General features: G+C 53.7%; 2 protein-coding genes, 2 long non-coding RNA genes and 1 pseudogene across 48 annotated transcripts; 3 read left to right on the forward strand and 2 right to left on the reverse strand.

The window, feature by feature from the left end:
- Nucleotides 1–1,587: 1,587 nt before the first annotated feature.
- MRPL55 (mitochondrial ribosomal protein L55) lies at nucleotides 1,588–4,862 on the reverse strand. Of its 14 annotated transcripts, none has more exons than XM_035281351.3 (5): nucleotides 4,829–4,862; nucleotides 3,684–3,744; nucleotides 3,462–3,545; nucleotides 2,907–3,108; nucleotides 1,588–1,820 (listed from the first exon to the last, which is right to left on the reverse strand). In XM_035281351.3, exons 3-5 carry the CDS (start codon nucleotides 3,485–3,487, stop codon nucleotides 1,662–1,664), a joined length of 387 nt encoding a protein of 128 aa, XP_035137242.1. In that variant the 5' UTR covers nucleotides 3,488–3,545; nucleotides 3,684–3,744; nucleotides 4,829–4,862; the 3' UTR covers nucleotides 1,588–1,661. The 14 variants fall into 14 exon arrangements, with proteins under 14 accessions (XP_035137242.1, XP_078213287.1, XP_035137244.1 ...); XM_078357161.1 differs by having other exon boundaries at nucleotides 3,462–3,548; XM_035281353.3 differs by having other exon boundaries at nucleotides 3,651–3,744.
- Nucleotides 4,863–5,005: 143 nt separating this feature from the next.
- Nucleotides 5,006–8,722, forward strand: LOC144576560 (uncharacterized). The gene is made up of 2 exons (XR_013529927.1): nucleotides 5,006–5,041; nucleotides 8,478–8,722. It is a non-coding gene; the product is annotated as an uncharacterized LOC144576560 (long non-coding RNA).
- Nucleotides 8,723–8,957: 235 nt separating this feature from the next.
- LOC108589200 (uncharacterized) lies at nucleotides 8,958–12,086 on the forward strand. The gene is made up of 2 exons (XR_008478006.2): nucleotides 8,958–9,076; nucleotides 11,917–12,086. It is a non-coding gene; the product is annotated as an uncharacterized LOC108589200 (long non-coding RNA).
- On the reverse strand, nucleotides 9,503–10,271 carry LOC144580424 (cytosolic iron-sulfur assembly component 2A pseudogene; annotated as a pseudogene).
- A 5,858-nt stretch (nucleotides 12,087–17,944) lies between the features above and the next one.
- On the forward strand, nucleotides 17,945–26,427 carry GUK1 (guanylate kinase 1). Of its 32 annotated transcripts, none has more exons than XM_078357155.1 (11): nucleotides 17,945–18,026; nucleotides 18,567–18,662; nucleotides 21,685–21,745; nucleotides 22,376–22,478; nucleotides 22,906–23,019; nucleotides 23,692–23,746; nucleotides 24,413–24,490; nucleotides 24,929–25,067; nucleotides 25,136–25,220; nucleotides 25,877–25,962; nucleotides 26,165–26,427. In XM_078357155.1, exons 5-11 carry the CDS (start codon nucleotides 22,908–22,910, stop codon nucleotides 26,195–26,197), a joined length of 588 nt encoding a protein of 195 aa, XP_078213281.1. In that variant the 5' UTR covers nucleotides 17,945–18,026; nucleotides 18,567–18,662; nucleotides 21,685–21,745; nucleotides 22,376–22,478; nucleotides 22,906–22,907; the 3' UTR covers nucleotides 26,198–26,427. The 32 variants fall into 32 exon arrangements, 27 of the variants coding, with proteins under 27 accessions (XP_078213281.1, XP_078213277.1, XP_078213283.1 ...); XM_078357151.1 differs by having other exon boundaries at nucleotides 23,705–23,746; nucleotides 24,394–24,490; XM_078357157.1 differs by lacking the exon at nucleotides 24,413–24,490.
- Nucleotides 26,428–26,546: the final 119 nt, after the last annotated feature.

Here is a 26,546-nt window from a genome sequence, read left to right on the forward strand (position 1 = left end):
GGGTTACTGGGGTGGAGGTGGCATGGCCTGCCTGCTGGGTGGCGGCATTAAGTCACAGTGGTGCCCTCTATGTAGACAGCAGTGAAGCTGGACCCAGGAGGGTGGAGGTCAGGGAGCAGAGGGGTGGTGGGGGTCCCGGGGGAGCCCACTAGAGCAGGAGGAGGCTGGGTACAGTGGAGGAAGGGCCAAGTGAGTCCACAGTACAGCCAGGCAGCCAGCTCTATATGCCACAGGGATTAAGGCCACAAATTCAGAGACGGGGCTCCATGGAGCCTGTTCAGGAAGTAACCCCGCAAGGCAGAATCCCAGGTGGCCACACGGCCCATCCACATGAGGTCAGCCACTGCCAGGCCACAGGGCATCCCTTCCCAGGCAGCCACACAGCCTATCCACGTGAGGTCAGCCACTGCCAGGCCACAGGGCATCCCTTCCCAGGTGGCCACACAGCCCATCCACGTGAGGTCAGCCACTGCCAGGCCATAGGGCATCCCTTCCCAGGCAGCCACATGGCCCATCCACATGAGGTCAGCCACTGCCAGGCCACAAGGCATCCCTTCCCAGGCAGCCACACAGCCCATCCACATGAGGTCAGGCACTGCTGGGCCACAGGGCCGGAGTCCCAGGTGGCCACACAGCACATCCAGGTGAGCTCAGGCACTGCCGGGCCACAGGGCCAGAGGACATCCCTTGTAGACTCTCCTCAGCTGAAGGCCAGAGGGATGGGAAAAGGGCCAGGAACAAACTTAAGGGGCAAGGGAAGGGCCTGCGAGGTGGGGACGCTGCCCAGTTCCTCAGTTGGCAGCACTGCCATCACAGGACCATGGCAGAGCACACTCCCACCTCCCCGGCAATTCCAGACCACTGCAAGAACTCCCTGTTGGGCACCAGGTGTCAGAGATAGCCTGCCAGCTGGGATCCAGTAACACCCCAAGACAAGGACAGGAAGCAGTCTGGGCCCTCAGCTGTCCCAAACCCCGGCTGGTGCACACATGGAAGGCACCCGCACATCAGCAGGAGCCAGTTCTGAGGAAACCCGGGCTGGTGTGCACGTGGAAGGCACCCGCACATCAGCAGGAGCTGCTTTGAGTGAAACCAGCCTCTGGACAGATGGAACAAGTCTGTGGTTCCCCCTGGGCTGTGTGTAACCCCATGAGGAGTCACAGACAACCAGGGCTGACTGCTCCTCTGGGGACCCTCCCAAGGCAGAAGCTTCCCAGGAGCAGTGTGAGAATGCAGGCCCAGGGCAGGAGCTGCGGGCTATGTCCATGGGGAAGGGTGGTCCTAGGGCTGCCCCACCGAAGCTGATGCCTTGAGCCTGGAAAACCCAGCCCCTCCTAGGAACCAACCTGAGGCCCACTGTGCTGTAGCCCTGGTGCCCCTGAGGCTGGGAAGGCAGAGCTTGGTGTTGGGTGCTGCCCACATGGTTGTCTGTGTGCCACAGCCCCAGAGCAGTGTCCAAAACCCTCAACCCTTGCCCCGCTTGTCCACGGAGCCCTCTCTATGCTTGAGCTGGTGCTTTTCAGGGGACAAGCTGCCAGGCTGGGGCACACACCAAGTGAGAAGACAGACACAGACACGGACTCCAGGTGGCAGCTTTGAGAGTGGGAATTTAAGAACCGCTCTCCCATCTTAGCAATGTCCCGGCGTGGCTGGAGCCACGGTCACTTCTTGGTCTTGGCCCAGAACTGTCGGTAGCGCTCCACATCAAAGTCATCACTGAGCTCCTCCTCGTATTCCTTCGTCCGCTGGAGCTGAGCCTCACGCCTCCGCAGCCTGGCCCGGCGCTCCTCAGGAGTCAGGGTGTCCAGATCTATGGGCATCTGCAGGGGACAGACCAAGTTTCGTCCATGTGGATGGAGGGACCTTGAGAGCTACTGAAGTGACAGCCCAAGGCCTTCCTCTCGACTTGTGTCTTCCATCCTATGCTAGCTTCATTTTCATTCTACTGGTCTCTCTCTTCAAAGCTTTCAATCTTTAAAATAAAATATTCTGTGTTTTCCCCAGATTTGATGTTTATAAAAACACACAAGGCCAGGCATGGTGCCTCATGCCTGTAATCCCAGCACTTTGGGAGGGTGAGGTGAGAGGACTGCTTGAGCCCAGAAGTTCAAGACCAGCCTAGGCAACACAAAGACCCCATCTCTTGTATAAGAGCTAAAGAAAAAAATGAGACCCCATCTCTACAAAAAAGTCTTTAAAAAAATTAGCAAAGCATGGTGGTATGCACCTGCAGTCCCAGCTACTGGGCAGGCTGAGGTGGGAGGACCACATGAGCCTAGAGAGTCAGGGCTTCAGTGAGCCGAGACTGTGCCACTGCACTCCAGCCTGGTTGACAGAGCAAGACCCTGTCCCAAAAAATAAATTTAAAAATAAAAACACAGGCCGGGTACGGTGGCTCATGCCTGTAATCCCAGCACTTTGGGAGGCCGAGGTGGGTGGATCACGAGGTCGAGATCAAGACTATCCTGGCCAATGTAGTGAAACCCCGTCTCTACTAAAAAATTACAAAAATTAGCTGGGCGTGGTGGCACGTGCCTGTAGTCCCAGCTACTCCGGAGGCTGAGGCAGGAGAACTGCTTAAAGCCAGCAGGCAGAGGTTGCAGTGAGCCAGTATCATGCCACTGCACTCCAGCCTGGCACCTGGCAAAAGAGTGAGATTCTGCCTCAAAAAAACCAAAAAACAAAAAAACACACTAGTGGTTACTCCCCATCTAATGTTGGTGCTTAGAGGCAGTTTTGGATGTCACCCTCCTCCACTTCTCCAACAGCCACCTGCTCCCCCGACTCCTGTCATGTGGCACAGTGACCACAGCCACATTCCCTCCTGAGGCGAATGGCCACCAGCACTCCCACCACAGGCCCGCCCCAAGCCTGGCACCTGGAAGCACCTGGCAAGAAAAGCTTACCGCCAGCATGCGCCGTGGCTCCCTGTAGCGGATGTGGACGGTCGAGCCATCCTGTTTCACCAGCAGCACGGGGTAGAGGCGTGCATAGGCCTGGCGGCGCACACGAGCAAATGAGGCCCTGCTGCTGTCGGCCCGCCAGGAGGATGTATGCAGGCAGCGGAGTGCAGACCCAGTGGCCTTCACAGCGCTGCATCTTAGCAGGCTGCAGATAAACATGCAAGCGCTGGTCAGCCGACACTGCCGCAGCAGAGTCCCAACATGACTGAGGCTGGCCGTGATGGGGCACTGCCAGGCCACAGGAGACACTACCAGAGCTGGCATATGCCAGGATGAGCCTAGTTTCCTGAGGAGCCGCAGGCTGTGGTCAGAGCCGCTCTGGCTCCCTAGCCAGGAAGAGGCTGCCAGACTGAGTAAGGGCACGAGGCTTCCAGCACAGGGGACAGTGGACAATAGCTGGGACAAGGGAGGCTTAGAACTACCGTTTCCTGCTGAAGAGAGGGGTTCCCTGGGGTGCCCCTAACAGCAATCCCCAGGGACCTGAAAGTTCATGCTTACCCAAGCAAGCTACCCACTGCCGCCATTCCTCCTCAGAGCCCCAGTGGCACGTGGAGGTGGTCAGTACAGGTCCTGGCGTGCAACCTGCTAGGCAGAGAATGGAGAGATCTTTTTTTAAAGGAAAGTTCTTCCACCTAATGGGTTCTCATCAAATCCCAGCCCAGGATGTAGCCACAGACCCCAGTATACCTCCAAGACACATGTAATCTCCATGTCACTCACCAACCTCTCCGCTTCTGTCGCTGTGGAGGGGCCTGATAACACTTAGACTTCTCAGAACCGCCTGTAGTGGTGTTTCCAAAAGCAGAAGTTGGTCACTACTCCCAAAGATTCTGGAACAGTCTGCAGCAGGGCCTAGGCTGTCTGTTCTGGCCGTTACGGAGTCTGGGAAACCTCTCTGAATGGACTGTAGCCTCAAAAGTGGAGCTGGGCTCATGGCTCATGCCTTGGTTTCTTTTCTTTTCTTTTTTTTTGAGATGGAGTCTCGCTCTATCACCAGGCTGGAGGGCAGCGGGCCCAATCTTGGCTCACTGCAACCTTCACCTCCCAGGTTCAAGCAATTAACCTGCCTCAGCGTCCCGAGACGCTGGGACTACAGGTGTATGCCACCATGCCTAGCTAATTTTTGTATTTTTAGTAGAGATGGGGTTTCATCATGTTGGCCAGGATGCGCCTGACCTCATGATGCCCACCTTGGCCTCCCAAAGTGCTGGGATTACAGGCGTGAGCCACCACGTCCAGCTCATGCCTTGCTTTCTAAGGTCATTGCTAGTTTTTATAAACACCCAGCGAGGCAAGGATGGTCATGTTACAGGAGAGTGGAGGCTCAGGGCTGCTTTGCTGTGACCTGGATTCCCATGGGAGGTTGTGCTGTGGTGTCCGAGGTAAAAGCCCAGTTTCCAGTACTCAGATTCCAGGAGATGAGGCTGCACGGAGGCCGAGCGCCCAGCTCCCTCGGGCGTACCTCTATCTCTCACACCAATGAAGGACCTGAAGACAGGTCCTGCTGCATCTAAAATGGAAATCCTGCTCTGTGTCCTATGCCCACATCCCTCTCTCTCGGTCTCACCAGCACAGGAGCCTGCGGCTGGTCCAGGAGGGTCTTCGGAGGAAGCTCCCTCTCCCTTCCCGCTAGAACCCACGGGGATAATGGCCCAGGACAGATGCAGCCCCCGTCCCCTTCCCTGCCTCCCTCCCTCCCTCCCGACTCCACGGGATACAGCGCCCGTTTCTGCTCCCAGCCACATGAGGTGCCAACCTGCGGCCGCTTCTGTCGCTGCGGAGAGGCCTGATAACAGGCGGTCCGGACTTCCAGGTAGGAAACTAAGGCAAAGACGAAGACACGCATAAGGTCACGGCACACTCACCGCCTTGCATGCTGCGGCGCGCAGCCAAGACGTCACTGGCAGACGCCGTGTCGCGCGGTATGACGTTTCCCGCGGCGGGGCGAGGCAAGAGTGGGCGAGGCACGAAGATCTACCCCCTATTGGGCGGGGCCGGCGCTGTGTGACGTATCATGGGAGCGGAGCGAACCGTGCGTGGGCGTGGTCTGTGCGACGCTGTGGCGTACGAGGACCGAGGTGGGCCGAGCGGTGGTGACCTCCGTTCCTACGGGGCCCACCGGGGCGGGCAGGCGGGGTTGAGGGGGACCCCCGGGATCGAGGGAGGATCCAGGAGGGCTGAGGGAGGATCCGCGGGGCTGAGGGAGGATCTGCGGGGCTGAGGGAGGATGGGGGGGAGGGAGGATCCGCGGGGCTGAGGGAGGACCCAGGTGGGGCTGAGGGAGGACCCAGGTGGGACTGAGAGAGGATCCGCGGGGCTGAGGGAGGATCTGCGGGGCTGAGGGAGGACCCAGGTGGGGCTGAGGGAGGTTCCAGGGGAGCTGAAGGGGACACAGCAGACGGACTGAGGGAGGACCCAGGGGGGCTAAAGAGGGACACAGCGGGCTGAGGGGGATCTGACAGGCTGAGGAGGGATCCGTGGGGCTGAAGGAGGATCCGAAAGGCTGATACAGCGAGGCTGAGGGGGGATCTGCAAGGTTGGCGGGGGCCGAGGAATACCCTATTGTTCACCACAAAATGAAGTCATTTGTGTCACAACATAATGAAAATGGAGAGGGGAGGGCCCTAAGGAAGCTGCTGCCACACAGTTCGGAAATGCCGGCGAGGCTCGCTAGTACCTTGTGAACAGAGCTTCTTCCTGCCATTTCCACTGGCCGGCAGGATTCTAGACGAGATGCCTGGACCAGGGCAGGCGGAGAGCATCGCTTATCTGTCCCAGCAAACCAGGGTTGCTTTGTGCAATGCATTCCTGAGACTAGGACCTTTGTTTAGTGAAAGTTACAGATGAGGAATGTGATCACTTGTTCAGGGCTGGAAAGGACAGGAGGCTCAGGCTGAGTGTCTGCAGTAAGAACTGTTTGCAAGGACTTTCTGAAAACCCCACAAGAAACCCTTTTGTGTCCTTCGCGGGTCTCCTACTTGGACAGAATTTAGACCATCTTTAGGACGGCAGTAATTCAGATAAGATGCTCCAAATAAACACGTCCAGTAATGGCAGCTCCACCAATGAACTGAGGACAACTTTGAGCTTCGGCATTGGGCCTCTGGAACCAAGAATTCTTTCTAAGCAGCTTCTGTGAACCTGTCCCTTTCGGCTAATAAAAAGTTCTGTTTACCCTTCCCTTACCAGGAGTTCTGGTGGCTTGGTGTTGTTGACAAAAAGAATCAAACTCTGTAAAATATTTTAAGAGATTTATTCTGAGCCAAATATGAGTAACCATGGCCTGTGACACAGCCCTGAGGACAGAGGTCCTGAGAACAGGTGTCTAAGGTGGTTGGGGTGCAGCTTGGTTTTATGCATTTTAGTGAGGCATGAAACAATCAATCAAATACATTTAAAACCTACATTGGTTTGGTTCAGAAAGGCAGGACAATTTGAAGTAGGGGTCGAGGGTGGTGACTTTCAGCTTACAAGTAGATTTAAAATTTTTCTGGTTGAGGATTGGTTGAATTTACCTAAAGACCTGGGATTAACAGAAAGGAATGTCTGGGTTAAGATAAAGCATTGTGGGGACCAAAGTTCTTATTTGCAGAGGAAGCCTTCAGGTAGTAGGCTTCAGAGAGAATCGGCTGTAAAATGTTTGTATCAGACTTGAAGTCTACGTAGATGTTAATGCCAGGGAGGTATAATGAGGCGCATCTGACCTCCACTTCTCATCATGACCTGAACCAGTCTTTCAAGTCAAATTTTAAGAGTTCGAGGTCAGGCACAGTGGCTGACACCTGTAATCCCAGCACTTTGGGAGGCCAAGGTGGGTGAATCACTTGAGGTCAAGAGTTCAAGGCCAGTCTGGCCAATAGAGTGAAACCTGATCTCTACTAAAAAAATACAAAAATTAGCCAGGCATGGTGGTGTGCGCCTCTAATCTCAGCTACTCGGGAGGGTGAGGCAGGAGAATTGTTTGAACCCAGGAGGTGGAGGTTGCAGTGAGCAGAGGTGGCACCACTGTACTCCAGCCTGGGTGACAGAGCAAGACTTTGTCTCAAAAAGAAAAAAAAAAGAGTTCCTTGGCCAAGGAGGAAATCCATTTAAATGGTTGGGGAGCCTTAGAATTTTATTTTTTATTTTTAGTTTACATTTGATTTAAAAAAAACTTCAGCCAAATTAAAGTTTAATTGGACAATGAACGATTCATGAATTGCGCAGACTCCAGAATCACAGCAGATTCACAGAGACTCCAGTGCGGCCACATGGTGGAAGATATGGAGACAAAGAAAGACAACTGACGTACAGAAATCGAAAGTGACGTACAGAATGGCTGGGTTGGTCACAGGCTGGCGTTTGCCTTATTTGAACACGGTTGGAACACCACAGTGTGTGAATGAAGTCCAGCCTCAGGGCTGGCCGAAACTCTGCTATTGCTACAGCTGCGCACTCCTGTTAGGTTTTGAGTCTATCTATTAAGCCGGGTTGCAGTTCCTCCATAAAGACTCCAATATGGAAGTACAAAGTCCTTCTCAGGCCATGTTTAGTTCACTTTAACAACTCCCCTCTTTTGGTCATTTTCTGAATTTTGAGAGATTGACCAAAACCTTAGTTATGGTTGTCACTATCCCCATTGTCAGTGCAGTCATTCGCTCCTGAAACCCACTGGGAAACAGTAGAGCCGTAAGTTTCCAAAGGTGGGAACAAGGATTGAGTAGAAAGTACCTGCTTATGCTGGAACATCTGTTTACAGGAGAAAAAATCTGGGCTGCTCTGTTCTAGGATTTGTGTGTATCCTTCAAGTCTTGGTCTGATTATGTTGCCTTAACACAAATGACTCCATTTTAGTTTGGTTTGGCCTGTTGGGACCTCATGCATGAGTCTGAAACAGTGGCCTCTCATAAATTTGTTTTAAAAAAGATTATCCCTTTTTGGTCAGGTTCTCACTTAAGCAAGAGAGTGACTAATACTTAGGGCCTTAGCACCTCTCTCTGTTGCCATCATGTTGGGTTTCTGGGGTCGGCATTCTTCGTAGGTTATGGTATCCTCGTGGCCACATACTTCTTTAGCTCTTTCATTACAGTTGAAGAGAGACTGTATGTTCTAGAGATGGCTGCATGCAAACATTTACAGCCTTTGAGACTACAGCACACCAGGGAGACTACTATTATGACTATTGGGAGTTTGGAGTATGTTCCTTACCCAGGGTCCTCATAAACCAAACCACCTAAAATAAAATAGATTAAAGAATGAGCTAGATGAAGAGTCCACTCGCTTGACCAAGTGGTTTTTTTAATTGATCTCCTACAACTGAATTTGTATAATCTACATTTAATGTGTTCCTCCATGGACCACAGGTGCCAACGTTGGCACAGGGATTTTTCTGTTTAGCTAATTCTATTATTTAGCATAACTTTCACAAGAGAATTTAAAGTCTGTTGTGTAACGATAGCCTTTACAGTAGAATCTGCTCGAGAGCCTATTATGCGGAATACATTTCTAACCATTGCCCATTTTATTCTAAACCAGAAAAAGGACCTGACAAATGATGTCCTTCTAGAAGAGTGAAGGCCTCCTGGCAATGTTCTCTTTAACCCACGATGTGGACTAAGAGGAGCTTTTACTAATTATGAGGAAATGTGTATGTGCTGTTCAAGTTTTTTTTTTTTTGCCTACATTGGACCTTCATCTTTTATCTATCAAAGTATAAGATTACTCGTGTATAAGGCTGGCTGCAAAATCCTTCACAAATAAAAGTATACCCTATAAGTGAACATAATAGAATCCCTTTTCATTTCTATTGTTCATAGCGGCATAAACAAGGAAAAAATATTTGAAGATAAGAGTCTTATGATAGTACAAGTCTTCATCTGTGATCTTGGGAAAAGCTGTTCACATCAAGGATGCCATCTTTTTCTGGGGAGAAACTTCCCTGGTTACTTTTACCTTAGGGATTCCAATGAGTGTACCATTCCACAAGTGTGGAGGGACCCTTCTCAGTTGTTTGATTTGGAACCCAAGCTTCCAAAGTTCTGCTGCAGTGTGGAAGACAGTCTTTCTCTGATGTTCTCGGAAGAGTCAGTCTTCAGGTTCTAGATTGTGAAGGGGTTGATCGTCCTCAGTGAACCGTAAGAAGTTTTCTTTATCTGGTGAAAATATACTCTGGCATAATAATTAGCTGTTATAACATAAAACATGCATTGAAAATGACAGTAGAATGAAATCCCTTTGTACATGATTAGATGACACATCAGGTGGCCAAATGTACCTGAAGTTTTGATGACCTTCCCAGGAATATGGAACAAAGCATTAGTTTTGCTTTTTTTATTGTTTTTACAAGAATCATCTACTTATTTTACAGAGTAATGATTTAAATTGAGTACATTGGTGCTCAGTACATATTTGACATTAAAAGTAGTTGTATCAGAATAGGCATCAGAACAATACCAGCTCATCTTACACTACTACAAAATATTATTCTGTCTGATCATTTAAGTGTTAAAATCCTGAGAATGTTATACACTGAACAGATTAGGTACTACCTTAAAATTAAATCTCACTTGGAAAAAATCCTTTCAAAAATGCTCTGTGGTACAAATCACCTATGTATTAAGCATGAGTCTGACGTTATATGAAGAGTTTAAACAAATATATCAATTACACTTCGGTGGCTCTTAAAACAGGTACCAGTCAGGTTCAAGGGCACACTTCCCCTAAGTTGGGGTTTTCAATTGCAGCCACCACTCTTTCTTTGTCATTTATCTCCTTATTGATGTCTTCTTCTGTTGAGTGGCTTCCTTCAGAAATGTAGATTTCCGACTTATGTTTAAATGGTAAACATGGCTTAAGTTTTAAGCACAGCTCCATAGGAGTCACCAAATATCAATGCGGTACTGTGGTGTCACCTTGATAATAACCACATAGTCTTGTTCGTTTATCTTCTGAACTTCCACACAACTTTCCATTGCCAATTCCAGTTCTTCTAAAATATTAGGCTTTTCTGGGTCTGGGATAGTTTGAATCAAATCATAAACCTCTAGCACTTTCTCTTCCATGATCCAGGGCTGCCAGGCAGCTCCCTGCTCAGAGAGGTCTGAGAGCCACAGGACTCTGCTTGTGTCCAGGAGAGCAGCCCAGATGCCCCCTCCATCCTCAGCTCTGCCATCCCTGGTGACTGTGGAAGCATTAGTTTTAAACAGTTTTCACAATTTATAAGTCAACCACGTCAGTATATTCAATTTGGATTATTTTATCTTTTCCATGATGAGTCATAAAATACAGAACCTTTAATAACAAAAGCCTTAAGGCCCAGGAGGAACAAGGCGGCCGTCTTGGCTCTCCGTGAGTCATGCTTAACATTGGACTATGTCCTCTTGAATACCAGTTGTTTCTCCAATTTAGGGCACAGCACTGATAACTAGTGGGTTAGACCTTGGAGCTCAAATTGCATATCTAAACAATTTCAGTATTGGCTGGTCTAACATGAAAAATCTGGCAAAGTATTTTCTTCATATTTAATTAATTTTTTCTTTTTTTGAGACAGGCTCATTCTGTCACCCAGGATAGAGTGTAGTGGCATGATCTCAGCCATCACATTGCAGTCTCCACCTCCTGAAGGAGGATTGCTCCACCTTCAAGCAATCCTCCTGCCTCAGCCTCCCCAGTAGCTGAGATTAGAGACTCATGCCACCATGACCAGCTAATTTTTGTATTTTTAGTAGATATGGGGTTTTGCCATGTTGGCCAGGTTGGTCTTGAACTCCTAGCCTCAAGTGATCCACCTGTTTTAGCCTCCCAAAGTGCTGGGATTACAGGCATGAGTCACAGTGCCTGGTCTGGCCACATTTTTTGACAAACATCATGCAGGAATTTCTTTCTCCCAAATGGGGAAAATAATTTTGGGATTTGACAAACCAGATCAAACCGACTCAATCCTGGAACTTCCTGACTCTTTAAATTACCTCAAACAAGGAAGATCTATTGGTCATAGAAGCCATCACTGCAGATTATAAGGCACAGATCTTGTTACGTCGTGTACAGTTCTTTAAGACTCCAATTATGCCAGTAAAGAAACTTAATGGTTGTGGGTAGAGAGTTGTTCAAGATCTTTGCATGATAAACAATATGGTTGCACCTCACCACTCAGTCGGCCCAAACCCCCATGCTTTGCTGACCTCAATCCCAACTGATGATAAGTTCTTCACTGCAATTGACCTGTACAGTGTATTCCTTAACCTCAGGTCTGCCAGGCCAGTCAAGACCTTTGCTTTCACTCGGGAAGGCCAACAGTATACCTGGACAGTCATGCCCAGTGCTGCACTGAGAGCCTGTCTTACTTCCAAATTCTAAAGGCTAACCTAAAGGGTGTCGCTTTCCTCCTGGGTCCACTTTACTGCAATATGTGATGACCTTCATTGTTCTCCCTCAAGGCAGCATGTGAGGTGTACACCCGTTAAAACTCCTAGCTCCTAAAGGCCTTTAGGTAGCTAAGGAAAAATTACAACTGGTAAAAACCCAGGACAAATATTTAGGCCACCTAACTTCACAAAGTGGACCACACTCAGACCCAGATTGCATACAAGACATTTTATAATTCCTGAAATCCAGAACTGAACACCTGCTCTGTGGATTTCTTGGGCTTGCTGGATACTCAGGTCTTCTATTCTGGCCCAACCCCTCTGCCGAAATCACCAAACCTGACCCCATTGTTTGCGAAGAGCCACAAGATGTGGCTTTTGACAAGCTAAACAGGGAATTTTATTAAATCCCCCAGTCTTGGGACACCCTAATTATCAACTGCTATGGTCTAAATGTTTTGTCTCCTCCAAAACTCATGTTGAAACTTAATCCTCAGGGTAGCAGTATTGAGAAGTATGGCCTTTAGAAGGTGATTCTCAGGAGGGTTCTGCTGTCATGAATGGGTTAATCTATGCATGGATTTGGGGACTAATGGGTTAATTGATTATAGGGCTATCCTGGGAGTGAGACTGCGTCTTTAGAAGAGGAAGAGAAACACCCTCACCATGTGATGTCCTGAGCCTCCTCCCCCAGGAAGGCCATCAGCAGACACGCCCTCTTGATTTTGGACTTGGCAGCCTCCAGGACTGTGAGAAATAAATTCTTTTCCTTTACTTATTACCCAGCCTCAGGTATTTGGTTACGTCAACAGAAGGCTAAAGCAACTCCTCTTCTTCTCTTGATCTTAGCCAAAAGGCCAAGGAGCAACACAACCCACTTCTTCCTTTCTGTACATGAAAAAGAAGGAAGCAGCACTTTTAACTGAAAAGCATGCAGCTGGGCATGGTTGGGGGGCTGAGGTTGGAGGATCACTTAAGACAAGAGTTTGAGACCCCCCTCTAAAAACATTAAACATTAGCCAGGCATGGTAGAATACCTGTAGTCCTATCTACTTGGGAGCTGAGGTGGGAGGGTCATTTGAACCTGGCAGTTGGAGGCTACAGTGAGTTATGATCATGCCACTGCACTCCAGCCTGAGTGACAGAGCGAGACTCTGTCTCTAAAGAAAATTGAAATTAAAGTGTTTTAAAAGCATGGAGATCAGTATATTCCCATAAGAGACTACAGTGAGCAGTGGGACCTGGGAGCTTGCGGCTCTCCCTGTCTGAGGGCTATCCCTGCCAACAGCCTGTGGGTCAAATGCACCGAAGACATCGTCAGGGATGTCCTTGCACCTCTTTTGTGGCCCACGCTGTGGAAAGCCTCTCAGTCTCATCGTACTCAGCACTTTCATTCTAGCCACCTGACTTTTTATGAGGTCCTTCTGTTACCCACTCCCCATATGACTGTCTCTTCCTGTAATAATTTTAATTCTTCTACTTTCTTTCCTCTCTACTCCGGGGCGAGATGCCACGACTGTCTGATTTTAATGGATCATCTTTTTTAACTCCCCGAAAGGATTTCCAGAAAACTCCCCTGGGCAACGCGAAGCTATCCCGGTTCACAGGATGGTCTCTTGCTTTGCATTTGGGAAAGCAGCCCCTTGGCCGCCAGCCACCTCAGCCCAGCAGGCGGAGCTATTTGCCCTCACTGGAGCCTGCTTCCCCGCTAAGAGGAAACTGCTTAACCTTCATACAGACAGCAGGCAGGCATTTGCAGTTGCTCATGATTTTGGAATGTTGTGGAAACAGGTTTCCTCACTTTCATAATGAACCTTATGATTTGTTAGATGCAATACAGACACCTGCTGCTGTGGCCATGATGAAGGTTCCAGGCCATTTGAAACCAGACTCTGCGGAGACCAGAGAATGCCATCTTGCTGAGAATATTGCTAAGAATGCTGCCCTTAAGAGTCCTATTGATTAACCGGGCACACTGGCTTATGCCTGTAATCTCAGCACTTTGGGAGGCCGAGGGAGGCGGATCACAAGGTTAGGAGCTCGAGATCAGCCTAACCAACCTGGTGAAATCCCACCTCTACTAAAAATACAAAAATTAGCCAGGCATTAGGAGGGTGAGGCAGGAGAATCACTTGAACCCAGGGAGCAGAGGTTGCAGTGAGCCGAGATCGCTGCACTCCAGCCTGGGCGACAGGGTGAGACTCCATCTCAAAAATAAATAAAAATGTGTGATCATGAAAATGAAGACACTGTAATCTGTCAATGATGTATTCGGACCAGAAACCCAAAGTGATGGTAACTGAGAGGAATTTAAGTCCTAAGTGTTGGTTGGGCTAGGTGAGAGCCTGATCAAAATCGGTAAAAATTGTTTTAAAAAATCGGGGGAGGCCAATGTTTTGGACTGAGCTCTTGCATTAGGACCCAACCAGACCAGACCAAACCAAAATCAAATCACTTATGTTAAAGACACATAAGTAAATAGATCCCAAAACAGACCAGTTTTTCTTCAGTCAGCATAAGGAAGTCCCCTTACAAAAGAGTAACTAGAAGTAAGCTAAGGTAAGTAAGCCTTTTCTTTTTCTTTCTTTCTTTTTTTTTTGTGGTGGGGAAACCCCTCAAGAACCAAGGCAAGGGTCTGCGGCCTCAGTCTGTTCTCATATAAATACAGAATTATAAAAGAATTAGAGACATTGTTACAGTGATTCATCTATATAATCATGAAATAATCACATAGCTATTCACATGTAATCATAAATATACATATATACAATCACATACGCTTTAGTTTTACTAGTAAGTCTCAGGTCGGGAAGTATGGAACCGAAGTGGCATTGGAAAAGAGGGGACCTTAAGGCAAGGTGCTCTGAGCCCTCTGTCCCGCCCGCATGAGGGCTGCTGGAGGGCGCCTTGGCTGTGCGGCAGCGCCAGCGCTGTGAAAACGTCCGCTGTTCAGCCAGTGAGGGAAGGAAACGTCCAAGATGGCCGAGGCATCCCCTTCCTTGGGGGAGTGAGGAGAAAACTCCGCTTGTCCAAGCCCTTGCGGTGGGCCTGCGGCTGTCGGGGAGGCCCGCAGACGCCGGGGACTTCACTGTCTGTGCGGTGCTGTGCCTCAGCGGTCAAGCCCCATGGCTGCTTTCAAGTCCTGCCTCTGCACCTGGTTCCTCTTTCTTCTGAGATAAGAATTAATCACAGTAACATAAATGTTAACGTCCTTGATAGTCTTGACAAATATGAAAAACGTGCTGACGCATTAGGTCTTCTCCTCGCCTCAGCTTCTTGAAAATCCTGAGCCCCTGTGTCCAAGGCACGTGACTCTCCTGACCCTGTCACCGACCCCCATTACCTCACCCTACCTACCTGCCCCCTGCTTTGTACTCAGAAAAAGTCAGAGCGTCCAGGCACTCGGGGCCGGACCCCACACTGGGTAGCAGCGGACCCTGGGCCCAAACTCCCTTTTCTCTGTCTCTGTGTCCTGCATCTTTATTTTCACAGTTTCTCATCTCCACACCTGTAGAGAGGGACTCACAGGACCCTGTAGGGCTGGACCCTATAGTTATCAATCTGTTACTTTTCTTTTTTTTCTTTTCTTGAGAAAAAGTCTCTTTCTGTTGCCTAGGCTGAAGTGTAATGGTGCAATCTCTGCTCACTGTAATCTCCACCTCCTGGGTTCAAGTGATTCTCCCGCCTCAGCCTCCCAGAGAGCTGGCACTACAGGCGTGCGCCACTACGCCCGGATAATTTTTGCATTTTTAGTTGAGACAAGGTTTCACCATATTGGCCAGGCTGGTCTCAAACTCCTGACCTTAGGTGATCCATCTGCCTCAGCCTCCCAAAGTGCTGGGATTACAGGTGTGAGCCACTACACCTGGCCCAGTCTGTTGTTTTTCTTTTTCTTTTGTTTTTTGAGATGGAGTCTTACTCTGTAGTCCAGGCTGGAAAGCAGAGGCTTGATCTCAGCTCACTGCAACCTCCACCTCCCAGGTCCTGGTTCAAGCAATTCTCCTACGTCAGCCTCCCAAGTAGTTGTGATTATAGGCAGGAGCCACCATGCCCAGCTAATTTTTGTAGTTTTTAGTAGAGATGGGGTTTCACCATGTTGGCCAGGCTGGTCTTGAACTCCGAGCCTCGTGATCTGCCCGCCTCAGCCTCCCAAAGTGCTGGGATTACAGGCATGAGCCACCATGCCTGGCCCAATCTGTTATTTTTCAATCTTTGTTTCTTCATTCTCCTCACCTTATAAAACCCACGCTCCTGCTAGCTCCCAGACAGGGGCTTTTCTTCTATTTTGTAGAATGCAGGCTGCCTGAATTCATGAATTACGAATAAAAGCCAAGACCAATGACTACATATGACATAACTTTGCCTGTGACAGTGAACTTTCCCTTTTCTGCCTAAAAGGCTTCTCCTTGCCCCACTCCCCCAGTGCAGCACCTATGGTCCCGTTACAGTGAATCCCAAGTTTCTCTGCAAAGAATCAGTATGACAGTATGTTCAGCTCTCTTATTCCTTAATTCTCTATTTAAAGCTTAACTTCCTTGTAATTCCAGTAAACAACCTTCTCCACCGGTTCTAATCAGTAGTTCGCCTCTGTTCCCCCAGCCCCCTGCTCCATTCTGACTCATCCCGGCCACCTGCTCCACTGACCCACCCGTAATCATCCTTCCCACCTGCCACTCCAGCTCGGACCCCTGCTCTCTTTAAAACAGCCAGTCAGGATTAGTCTAGCTTGTGAGGTCTACCCCTAGCCAATAGGGTACGATGCAGCAGTAGGGAAGACCCCCCCCCCAATCAGGCAGAAGTACCCTTTCCCCCCTTGTCCAAGCATTCGGCCGCCATTGTTCCATCCCTACACTGCGCCCTTCTATAGAAGTAAACTGCCTTGCTGAGAGGACTTATGGAGTGCTATTTCTTTTGAGGCACTGAAATTTTACTTATAACAGTCTGACATAGCACATGTATTCCAGGTTGCAATCCCTTGCCCAACAAACTGTTTTATTATTACTATTTAAAAAACTAGAGACGAGGATTTGCCATGTTGCCTAGGCTGGTCTCAAACTACTGGGCAAGTGATCCATCCACGCTGGCCTCCAAAAGTGCTGTTCTCTACCACGCCTGGCCCCAACACATTTTTTTTTTAATTGTTTTATTTTTTAAAGTCTGAAGTTTTTTCTTGCCGTCCTGCAGTTCAAATTCAATAAATCTTTTTTTTTTTTTTGAGACAGAGTCTCACTCTGTTGTTCAGGCCAGAGTGCCATGGCTCAATCTCAGCTCACTGCAACCTCTGCCTGCCAAGTTCAAGCAATCCTCCTGCCTCAGCCTCCTGAGTAGCGGGATTACAGGGGTGCACCAACACATCTGGCTAATTTTGTATTTTTAGTAGAGATGGGGTTTCACCATGTTGGCGGCTGTTCCTGAACTCCTGGCCTCAGGTGATTGCCCATCTCAGACTCCCAAAGTGCTGGGATTACAGGCATGAGCCACCATGCCTGGCCTTCAATAAATATTTTTTTTAATTTTAAAGTAATTTTTAGAAATAGGGTTTCATGGCCAGGTGCAGTGGCTCATGCCTGTAATCTCAGTACTTTGGGAGGCCGAGGTGGGTGGATCACCTGAGGTTAGTAGTTCAAGACCAGCCTGACCAACATGATGAAACCCCATCTCTACTAGAAATACCAAAAGCTGGGTGTGGTAGCAGGCGCCTGTAGTCCCACCTACTCGGGAGGCTGAGGCAGGAGAATCGCTTGAACCCAAGAGGCAGAGGTTGCAGTGAGCGAGATCACACCATTGCACTCCAGCCTGGGTGACAAGAGTGAAACTCCGTGTCAAAAAAAAAAAAAAGGAATAAGGTATCACTTTGTCGCAGACACTGGAGTGCAATGGCATGGACACCGCTCACTGCACCCTTGACCTCCCAGGTTCAAGCGACCGCCGCACGTCAGCCTCCCGAGCAGCAAGGACCACAGGCATAGAAACGTTTTTAAAGCTTTTGGAACAGAAGGGGTTTCCCTATGGTGCCCAGGCTGGTCTCCAACTCCTGGCGTCAAGTGATCCTCCCACCTCGGCCTCCCAAAGAGCTGGGATCACAGACGTGAACCCCGCACCCGGCCACATTCCCAGGTTAACTGTTTTTGAAGAGTGGCCTCTCTGATGCTCAACGCAGGCTGACACAGGTCCTCCCTGCGGGTTGAAACGGGCCGGCGGGGTCGTCGGTCAGTTAGGTCCCTGCAGGGTCGATGGAGGGCGGAAGCGGCGCTGTGACATAACCGGGAGGCGGAGGGCTGGCGCAGCGCTGTGACTCAGCGGACGGAAGCAGCGCCCATGCCGCACCGAGGTACTCCTCTGAGGGACAGGGCGGTCAATGTACGGAGTGGGCGGGGCCGGCGGGTCGTGACGTCAGTACGCGCTGGGGGGACGCGGGCCTGAGCGGCTGGGAGGGCGGCGTGGTGTGCGCCCCTCCGGGCGCGACAGGCGGGCGCGGCGGTACCGTAAGCCCTTGCTGGCGGAAGCGGGGCCGGTGCGGCACTGAAGTACTTCCCTAAGGGCGGGGAGGAACGACACGTGGGCGGGACCGGCGCCTCATGACGTCATTCTCGCGCGCGGGCAGAGGTGGGCCGGCGCAGCGCTGTGACGTAATGTAGCGGACGAAGGTGGTGGCCCCGGATGTTGCGGCGCCCGCTGGCCGGGTTGGCTGCGGCCGCCCGGGTCCGGGCCCCTCCGGACGGTGAGTACGAGGGCGGTACCGAGGGTGAGTCGGTGCCTAGGCGACGTTGGCCCCTGCGCTTTGCAGGCGCCCAATCTGCGCCGCCTCCGGAGCTCCTCCTAGCCGGGATGCCCTGTGCTGCGTTCACCTGTGGGCCCTGAGAACTGGGGACCTTTGGAGGGCAGACGGGCAACGCAGCGGAGCCCCGGTTCCCGAGGGCGGGGCGCTCCTCCTCAGGAGCTGGGCCAGCCAGGAGTTTTCGCAGTGTCAGGCGGCTCCTCGGCGCGTAGGAGCGCACGGTGTCTTCCCGACAACAGGGCGCGCCGCCAAAGAGAGCAGCCAGGAATCCCTACCGCCGGGCCCGGCGGTGTGCGCTCCGGTTCCCACCCCACCCTGCGTGCCCGGGGGTCCTGGGAGGATGGAGCCGGTTACTCCGGGGCTCCTAGGATTCTGCGGGCGGTTCTTGCCTGCCCTGTGGCCCGGCGCAGAGACAGAGACTTCGGGAAACAGCAGGCCTTCCCGACGTCTGAGTGCGGCATTTGGGGTTCTGATTCTCCCAAGGCCAGAGTCCGGGTTGGGGTTCTTGAAGCTGCCCAGCTGCCGTTCTTGAGCGTTGCCTTAGAAGTATGCCCCAGGAAGGACTGCTGTGGGAAGCAGGTGCCTCAAAGTTGATTTTGACCGTGTGTGTGCTGGGCCTGGGTTTCGCCTCTGCATGAAACAGGCCGGCCGATTCTGGGGCCCCGGGTGGGTTCTGCTCTGCTGTCCTTGGGCTCCTGGCCCTTCCTTTCTCAGGCTTGCTCTGCCCGTTGCCTGGGGTTAGTTTCGAGGACCCTGTGGAAGACTCAGCCGGTTTTTCTTTCTTCTTGATGGACAGGCCCAAACGGCCGCGCAGCATCGTGGGCCTTCAAGGGTCTGTGGCTCTGGAGGGCCTGGTTTTCTCAGGAGGTAGAGGAACATTTCTCTCCCCCTGGGGAAAAAAAAGTGAAAACGAAAGCGCCCTGGCTGCTCCTGGTGCGGTCGGGTTTAAAACAAGGTTGCAGAAGGCTAGGACACGTGCTAGCCGGATGTGTGCCCAGAGCCTCTGCTGCCACAGCGGCCGCCTGGACCAGCAGCCCAGAGCCCAGGCCCGCGTCTGATGGCTTGCATCTTACTGAGAGGCCAGGCGGGAGCTGACTTCTCTCGGTTCTCAGAAGGTCGAGCCCTCTATTAGCATCTCCTGGAAGAGTGGGCCGAGGGCGGGGTGGTGACTGTGTTCAGTCCTCCGGATGGCTGGAAGCCAGAAGGAGGAGATTCTGCCGCCAGAGCAGGAAGTGCCTTTCTAGTAAAGCAGCTGCTGGGGCAGCATGGGGAGCCCATTCCAGGGAACGTTCTGGCAGAGAGCATTCCGGAACATGGATCCGTGCCAGGCTCCCAGGAGACCTTCCATCTCGGAGCTCCTGTGGAGACCATGTGCCTGGCGGGTCCTTACAGTTGTGGGTTGTGTGGCTTATTGCCAGGCAGCTGGATGGAGTTTGCGACTGTGGGTTGGTGAGAGTGGAGGACACAGACTGTTGTTTGCTGGACTGCTTCCCACTGCCCACAGGAAGACACCTTTGGCACGTGTGTTCTGCTCAGGGCAAAGTCAGGTTCTGTGGTTTCCATCCCAAGATTGCACGAGCCATGAGGCCTGGGCCACAGCTTTCTCTTTTGGGTGTGCTCTGTGGTGACCACCCTGCCACTGGTCCCTCCTCAGGCAGGCAGGCAGGCAGGCAGCTTGTGCCCCCGCCCTGTCTCCAGCAGTGATGTGGCTGTAATTTCGAAAGGCCTCCACCCACTAGCTGTCTGCCCTCTGCACCCCCTGGCTGGCCAGGACCCCGGTGGTCTATGTATTGTGCCCTCATGCTTGGCCACACGTGAACTCAGGGGACCTAAGAAGAGCAGATTGTTGGGCTGCCCAGAGTTCTTGGTGGTCGGTATGCTGCATGTGCCTTGTGCCCTGTGCTGGGTGAAAGTGGGCACAGCTGCTCAGGCAGGCAATGCCCTTGGCTCAGCTGGAGCCTGGACCCCTGCCTGGCAGCAGCTGAGTGAACTGGTGTCTTCTGCTTGTGGGCCCAGCCTCACCTCAGTAGCTTAGCACACATACCCTCAGGAGGGAGGAGGGGAGGCCTAGAAGCCTGGGGGGGGCGGGTAAGGGCAGTGCAGGGGCAGCACCTGTGGAGGAAGCAGGTAGGGGTGGGGCCGCCAGCATCGGCCCTCTGCTGAGTTGCTTCTGTTGGTGTCTCTGATCGTTGCTAGGGCCCTGCGGTGAAAAGACGCACCTGCCGCTCACTGCTTGCAGAGAGAAGGGGGAGATCCCCAACCCAGGAGCCAGAGATGGGGCTCCAGCTACCCCAAAATCCCGGGATTTGGAAGTGAGCCACAAACTCCCCAATTCCTGGGTGTTGGTTGGAGACCAGAGTCTGGTTGTGGTTTGGTGGGATCCTCAGAAGATGTGGATGTTCCCCTTCTGAGGACGCACACAGGATGCTGAAGCTCTATTTCTTGTGGTCGGTTGACCCTGGTCACCCCTGTGTTTCCTTACATATGGATTTGTAGTGACGTGGCATCTAGGTTCAGACTCTAAGAGCTTGGAGGCAGGGACTATGGGGAACTGGGCAGGACTGGCCTCGGGGCAGCCCTGTCGGGCCCACCAGTGCTGTGCTTCTGTGGGGTGGTGGGGAGGAATGACCTTGAGGAGGGCCAGCTCACTGGAGTGACGGGGCAGAGGCTTACATGGGGTCCAGCCCACAGAGCCATCTGGGTAGCCCTCCCATACTAGGTCCTTGAGGTGCAGGATCTAGCTCTACTTTTTCTCCTTTGTATTGGAAAGGTCACCATGAGATCATTGAGTGTTAATTTCTGTGATCTTGGTGCATTAAGTAAGTGTGTAGCAATTGCTGGACGTGTCCTGAGAACTGCACCCCTTCCACCCTGGCGAGAAGCAGGGGCTCCAGAAATTCACGCAGGTGTCCTGCCTCATTGATGGTGGGAGGCTCGGGGGCTCCAAGCTCATTCGTTGTGGGAACAAGGCTGTGGGGGTTGCAGGGCTTGCCAGCTAGGAGAAGCCGAATGGGTGAGAGCCCTGGCCACTGCGGTGCGTGCTGGTGGTTGGCTGGCATGTAGAGGAGGTGGCAGGGCTGGGTGAGCAGCAGGAGCCAAGTTAGTGGGGAGGCTGGAGCCAAGTGCAAGGGCCACTTCTGTGGGTGGGAGAGCCAGGAGGGCATGGCGGGCATGCTGAGGTGAAAGTGACATGTGCTTGTGACAAGAAGCCCAGAAGAGGCAGGAAGGAGGGAGGAGTCACTTCCTTCGGAGCACACGTGGACTTCTGGGTGGGTGCACTGCAGTTCCCTAACTCCTGAGTCTTTTTACTGGTGGTCTTGTGTGTGTGTGATCAATGGCATGTATGTGTGTGCATGTGCAGGTACATGTGTGTGCGCATCTGCGTGCATGTATGTGCTCTGTGTGTGTGTGTGTGTGTTTACGGTGGTTCGTGCACACATCCTGCATACCTTTGTGCCTGGGAGTGGCACATGTGTGGTAAGTGCCCCATGCATGATGGAGTTTCGGCGGTGGTGCCTTTGTGAGATTACCTTGGTGGCCTAAATTGGGGATTAGGAGGGCATCCTCAGGTCCTTCCTACTGTCTGCTCCTCTGCCCGCAGGCAGCTGTGCCCCAAGCAGGAGGAGGCCATCCATCCGTGCCTTGCCTGAGTTGTGTCCAAGGTGTGTGCGTGGCCAGGGGTCCTGTCCACCTCCCTCTGCCCTGGTCCCTGAATGCAGCGGCAGTGCGCAGCTCCTCCCCTCAGCTCTGCTTCCCACCCCAACTCAAAGATACAGCCCTGGCCCTGTGTGCATAGCTCACGTAGGCTGTGTGGGCAGGGCAGGTGCAGGTCTTGGGGCAAGAACTGGAGCTGTCTTTTCCTTCCTGCACAGCTGATACCAGGTAGTCGGGGCTGCCTCCCTGCAAGGGCTGAGGGCCAGGCCCCCTGGGGATTTATTCCTGGCTTAGAAGGGCGGGACCAGAAGCAGGTGTGGTGGGGATTAGGGATTCAGCACCCCCAGCTCTCAGTCCAGCAGACAGACCCGCCCCAGGCTGGCCACAGAGCTGCACACCAGCAAACAGGTAGGCCCTGTTCCTGGGGAGGACCCCCACCAGGCAAAGGCCAGTTCCCAGGCCCCACCTGACACAAGTGTCCAAGCTAGGGTACTGTTTGCCTTCCCCTTGGGGGCAAGTGGGGAGGCCTCCAACCCCCTGCTGGCATTACCAACATCACAGCTAGGAGTCCCAATTCCAATGAGAACTTCCTGGAATGGGTATAGATTCAGCAGACCTTGACAAGGCCATATCTGCAGGGCATGGTGCCAGAGGACAGAGGCAGGGCAGGGACACTTCCATCCCAGACCTGGCAGCCCAGTACTCAGCACCGTGCGTGAGAGCCAACGGCCAGGCTCCTGGGTAGGTGGGGGTCTCACGACAGGCTCCCAGAGGGCTTGGAGGTGACTGCATCAGGTGGGGACGGAACCGCTTGCCAGGGACCCCTGGGGAGGCTGACAGGGTCAGTGGGTTTCAGAGATGGTGGTTTCAGTGGGGGCTTCCCTGCGGAGAACCCAGTAAAGCTGGCCCTGTGTTCATCTCCCGTGTGCCCAGAGCCTGGTCTGAGGGCTGCCTTGTGCATGCTGGACCTTCCGAGGTAACAGAAAACAGAGCTCATGGGGATGCACACCCAGGCTCTCAGGAGACTCTCAGGCCAGCGTCTCCATCTGCAGGTCAGCCCTTTCCTGCCAGGAACTCAGGAAGGCAGGGGCAGCTCAGCGGGGGTTGGGAGGGGCCCAGAGGACCCACTGCTATCCTCTCCTCTCACAGCCTCTCATCTCACCCCTAGGCATGTCGGGCCCCCGGCCTGTGGTGCTGAGTGGGCCTTCGGGCGCTGGGAAGAGCACCCTGCTGAAGAGGCTGCTCCAGGAGCACAGAGGCATCTTCGGCTTCAGCGTGTCCCGTGAGTGCAAGGCACCTGCGGAGGGGTGCATGGACCTCAAGGCTGCTGGGCAGTCCCAGCACTGTGAGCAGGCCAGGAGCCTTTACCCAACAGGCACACCCACCCTGGGGACTGTCCCCTCTCCTATACACGCCCCCTGCACATGTGCACATACACACACCCACACACGCCTGCACCCTGGGGACTGTCCCCTCTCCTGTATACTCCCCCTGCATGTGTGCACATACACACAAACAGATGCACACATGCCCTGCACCCTGGGGACTGTCCCCGCTCCTGCACACCCCCTCCACACAAACACACACACCCTGGAGATTTTCCCCACTCCTGCACACTCCCCCCCCCCCCAGCCCAGTGCATACACGCCCTGCACCCTGGGGACTGTCCCACTCCTGCACCACCACCACCAGCCCCCCTTCCCCCCCCCGCCCACAGAACCTGAGGCTATTGCACTCCTATCCCGTGTGCCTGTGTCTCCCTTCCCTGGGTCTGTTGAGTACTGATAACTGTGCCACGGTGCCTTTCGGGGAGAACCCTCGCCCTGTAGCTCCTGTGCCTTCCCCGACGGGTGCTCCACTGGCTGCCTGCATCCTGCAGCTCAAGTGCTGTCGGGACTGCAAGAGAAATGCTGGGTGGGGCAGTGGGCTCTGAGCAGTCCCTGATGGGTGACAGGTCTCTCTGCCAGATACCACGAGGAACCCGAGGCCCGGCGAGGAGAATGGCAAAGGTGAGTGGGGTGGGGCCCTGTGGCTGGAGCACCCCCGGTGTGAGCGGGCTGCTGGGCCCTGTAGCTCTGTCACTGTGCTGCCCATCCCCTGCCCCATTGGTCTTCATCTGTGAGAAGGGTCCCTGCCTCCCAGGGCCAGTGAGCTCAGTCAGGGTGTCAGCGCCACAGCACGGTGTCACCTGCATTTTGGGTTCAGTGTGAAAGGCCAGCCAAGGCCTGGGGTTGTCTTCCCCCCCCTCCCGCCTAGGCGGCCACAGTGCTGCTGTCCCCAGCTCTACCTAGGCTTGACACTTACCAGCACTTTTGAGCTGTCTTCTGGTAAATAGGGCTACTCTGCCTGCCTGATTCGAGACAAGGGAGTCCCCTCCCGACAGCACCCCGCCCCTAGCCACGCAACCCAGTGGTCTCCAGTCCCCCACCACATTGCCCCCTCTGTAACCTGACGGTCTCCAGTCCTGCTCCCCTCAACTTCCCCCTGGAACCCAGCAGCCTCGAGTCTCCGTCCGTGAGGAGAATGTGGGCACCTGGCAGCACTTGAGGGGTCCTCAGGCATCTCCCCAGCAAGCGTCTGACCAAAGCAACCTTGGGTGGGGGAGGGGCCTGCGGTGTGCCTGAGTTGGGGGCGGCGGGCCCCTCCTCTTCCCCAGATTACTACTTTGTAACCAGGGAGGTGATGCAGAGAGACATAGCAGCCGGCAACTTCATCGAGCATGCTGAGTTCTCAGGGAACCTGTACGGCACGAGGTGGGCCTCGAGTGGGCTCCCGGGGTTGCTGTGGACAGCAGGGGTCCAGGCAGTGCCTACTGCCAGCCCGCTGTCCACACCACCCGCCCCATGGTCTGAGTGTGGCCCAGGGCCAGGCTCCGTCTGTGGCCCTGTGGTGGCCCTTTTCACAAGAGTGCTGGGCCCGGTCCTGCCACCGTACACTGTCCTGGCAGGGCAAGGGGTGCAGAGGACACCTTGTGCTCACTACAGGCACCTTGGGGCGAGGGTGGCTTCTGTTCCCTGTAGGTGGGGTGGGCCATGGGGGTAGCAGGCTTGGGGTGCTCCTGGAGGTGCCGTGGGATGCTGGGTCTAGGCCAGGCCTAGGCTCAGCTGTGGGAGGAGAGAGCTGGGCCCTGGAGGGCCTGAGCGTCCCTGAAGCTCCTGTAGGCATCCTGCTGACCTGGCACCTGCCCCCAGCAAGGCGGCAGTGCAGGCGGTGCAGGCCATGAACCGCATCTGCGTGCTGGACGTGGACCTGCAGGGCGTGCGGAACATCAAGGCCACCGACCTGCAGCCCATCTACATCTCCGTACAGCCGCCCTCACTGCACGTGCTGGTGTGTGCCGGGCAGGTGGGGGCTGGGGGCCAGGCTGCGCCAGGCTCTGACCACCACCCCCTTTACAGGAGGAGCGGCTGCGGCAGCGCAACACTGAGACAGAGGAGAGCCTGGAGAAGCGGCTGGCTGCTGCCCGGGCCGACATGGAGAGCAGTGAGTGTGCAGCGGGGCACGGGGCATGCCAGGAGGGGAGTCGGGGTTCTGAGGCCTGCAGCACCAGGGACCCTGTGGGTCCCCAGACCTCCCGACACCCGGAGTCCCTGTGAGGGTCGTCAGGCCTCCCAACCATCTCCCAACACCTGGAGTCCCCATGAGGGTCCCCAGAACCCACTCAATCACCAAAGGTCTCATTGAGGGTCCTCAGATCCTCCTCTGTTACCCAGAGTCTCTGTGAGGGTCCCCAGATCCCCCCATCACCCAGGGTCCCCTGAGGTATCCCCGACCTTGTAGCCCTAGGGGTGTCAAGTGCATCCTCTTACAGTTGTCACCTCTCCTCTGGGTCTGACTGCAGTCCACAGGAAGAGGGCATTTAACTTTCTGCTCTGTCTGTAGAAGACAGTGCTGCCCCTAGCCAGAGTCCTGACGGGTGCTGGTGTCCAGGGTCTGGGGCTCCAGAGAGCAGAAGGGGTGCCTGAGAACAAGGCCCAGGGGGCAGCCCTTCCCCACGCTGCACGGGCCGGGCTAGGCTGGAAAGCTGTCCCACAGCCACAGCAAGGACAGCTGCAGGCCAGTGGGCAGCTCTGGGGTCATGTGGGAGCTGGGGTGGGGCTTTGTTGGTTCACTGTGGCCTGACCCCGGCCCCACCCCAGGCAAGGAACCGGGCCTGTTTGATGCGGTCATCATTAACGACAGCCTGGAGCAGGCCTACGCGGAGCTGAAGGAGGCGCTGTCTGAGGTGGGCCCCATCCTCTTGCCGACCTGGGCAAGTCCAAGGGGAGGCCTGGGGCCAGGGCTTTGTTGCCCACGAGGCCACTGAGATCAGATGGGACAGTCCTACCCAAGTACTGGCACGAGACACCATGGTCCACCATGGAGGGAGCGCAGGAGGCCTGGCCCTTCCTGGATACCAGCCCTCCTGACCCTCTTCCTCACTGCAGGAAATCAAGAAAGCTCAAAGGACCGGCGCTTGAGACTTGCTCTTTCTTCTCCGTAACCCGGGTGCATACGGGATCAGGGCAGCAGCACTGAGCAGCCCCCTTGGCAGGCCCTACGGCAGCTCTGTGCCCTTGGCTGGCATGTGGAGCAGAGGGGATGCATCTCCCATGGTTGGACCATGCTGGGGTGACCCCAACCCAGCCGCACCTGGCTGTCCCTCAAACGCTGGACCCGGGGCTGACATGCTAATAAAATAATGATTGGATTAGAGAGTCCATAAATGAGTGGGATGTGGCCCAGAGGTTGGTGTGGGGCCCGTCGTGATCCAGCCCCCAGGCCTGAGGAGGGCTGCCAGGTGGGCTCTGCCCAGGCATCTGTTTCCTG

This window comes from Callithrix jacchus, chromosome 19, assembly GCF_049354715.1.
Source record: "Callithrix jacchus isolate 240 chromosome 19, calJac240_pri, whole genome shotgun sequence".
NCBI lineage: Eukaryota > Metazoa > Chordata > Mammalia > Primates > Cebidae > Callithrix > Callithrix jacchus.

Excerpts from the sequence above, each read along its gene's own strand:
- MRPL55 (XM_035281351.3), bottom strand. The coding sequence starts at position 3,487 with ATGGCGGCAGTGGGTAGCTTGCTTGG. Across the intron at positions 3,109-3,461 it reads GCAGTGGGTAGCTTGCTTGG|CCTGCTAAGATGCAGCGCTG; the intron begins GTAAGCATGAAC and ends GTTTATCTGCAG. Across the intron at positions 1,821-2,906 it reads AGCCACGGCGCATGCTGGCG|ATGCCCATAGATCTGGACAC; the intron begins GTAAGCTTTTCT and ends TGTCCCCTGCAG.
- GUK1 (XM_054248305.2), top strand. The coding sequence starts at position 21,797 with ATGCAGCGGCAGTGCGCAGCTCCTCCCCTCAGCTCTGCTTCCCACCCC. Across the intron at positions 22,479-22,905 it reads GCCAACGGCCAGGCTCCTGG|GCATGTCGGGCCCCCGGCCT; the intron begins GTAGGTGGGGGT and ends TCTCACCCCTAG. Across the intron at positions 25,068-25,135 it reads CGCCCTCACTGCACGTGCTG|GAGGAGCGGCTGCGGCAGCG; the intron begins GTGTGTGCCGGG and ends CCCCCTTTACAG.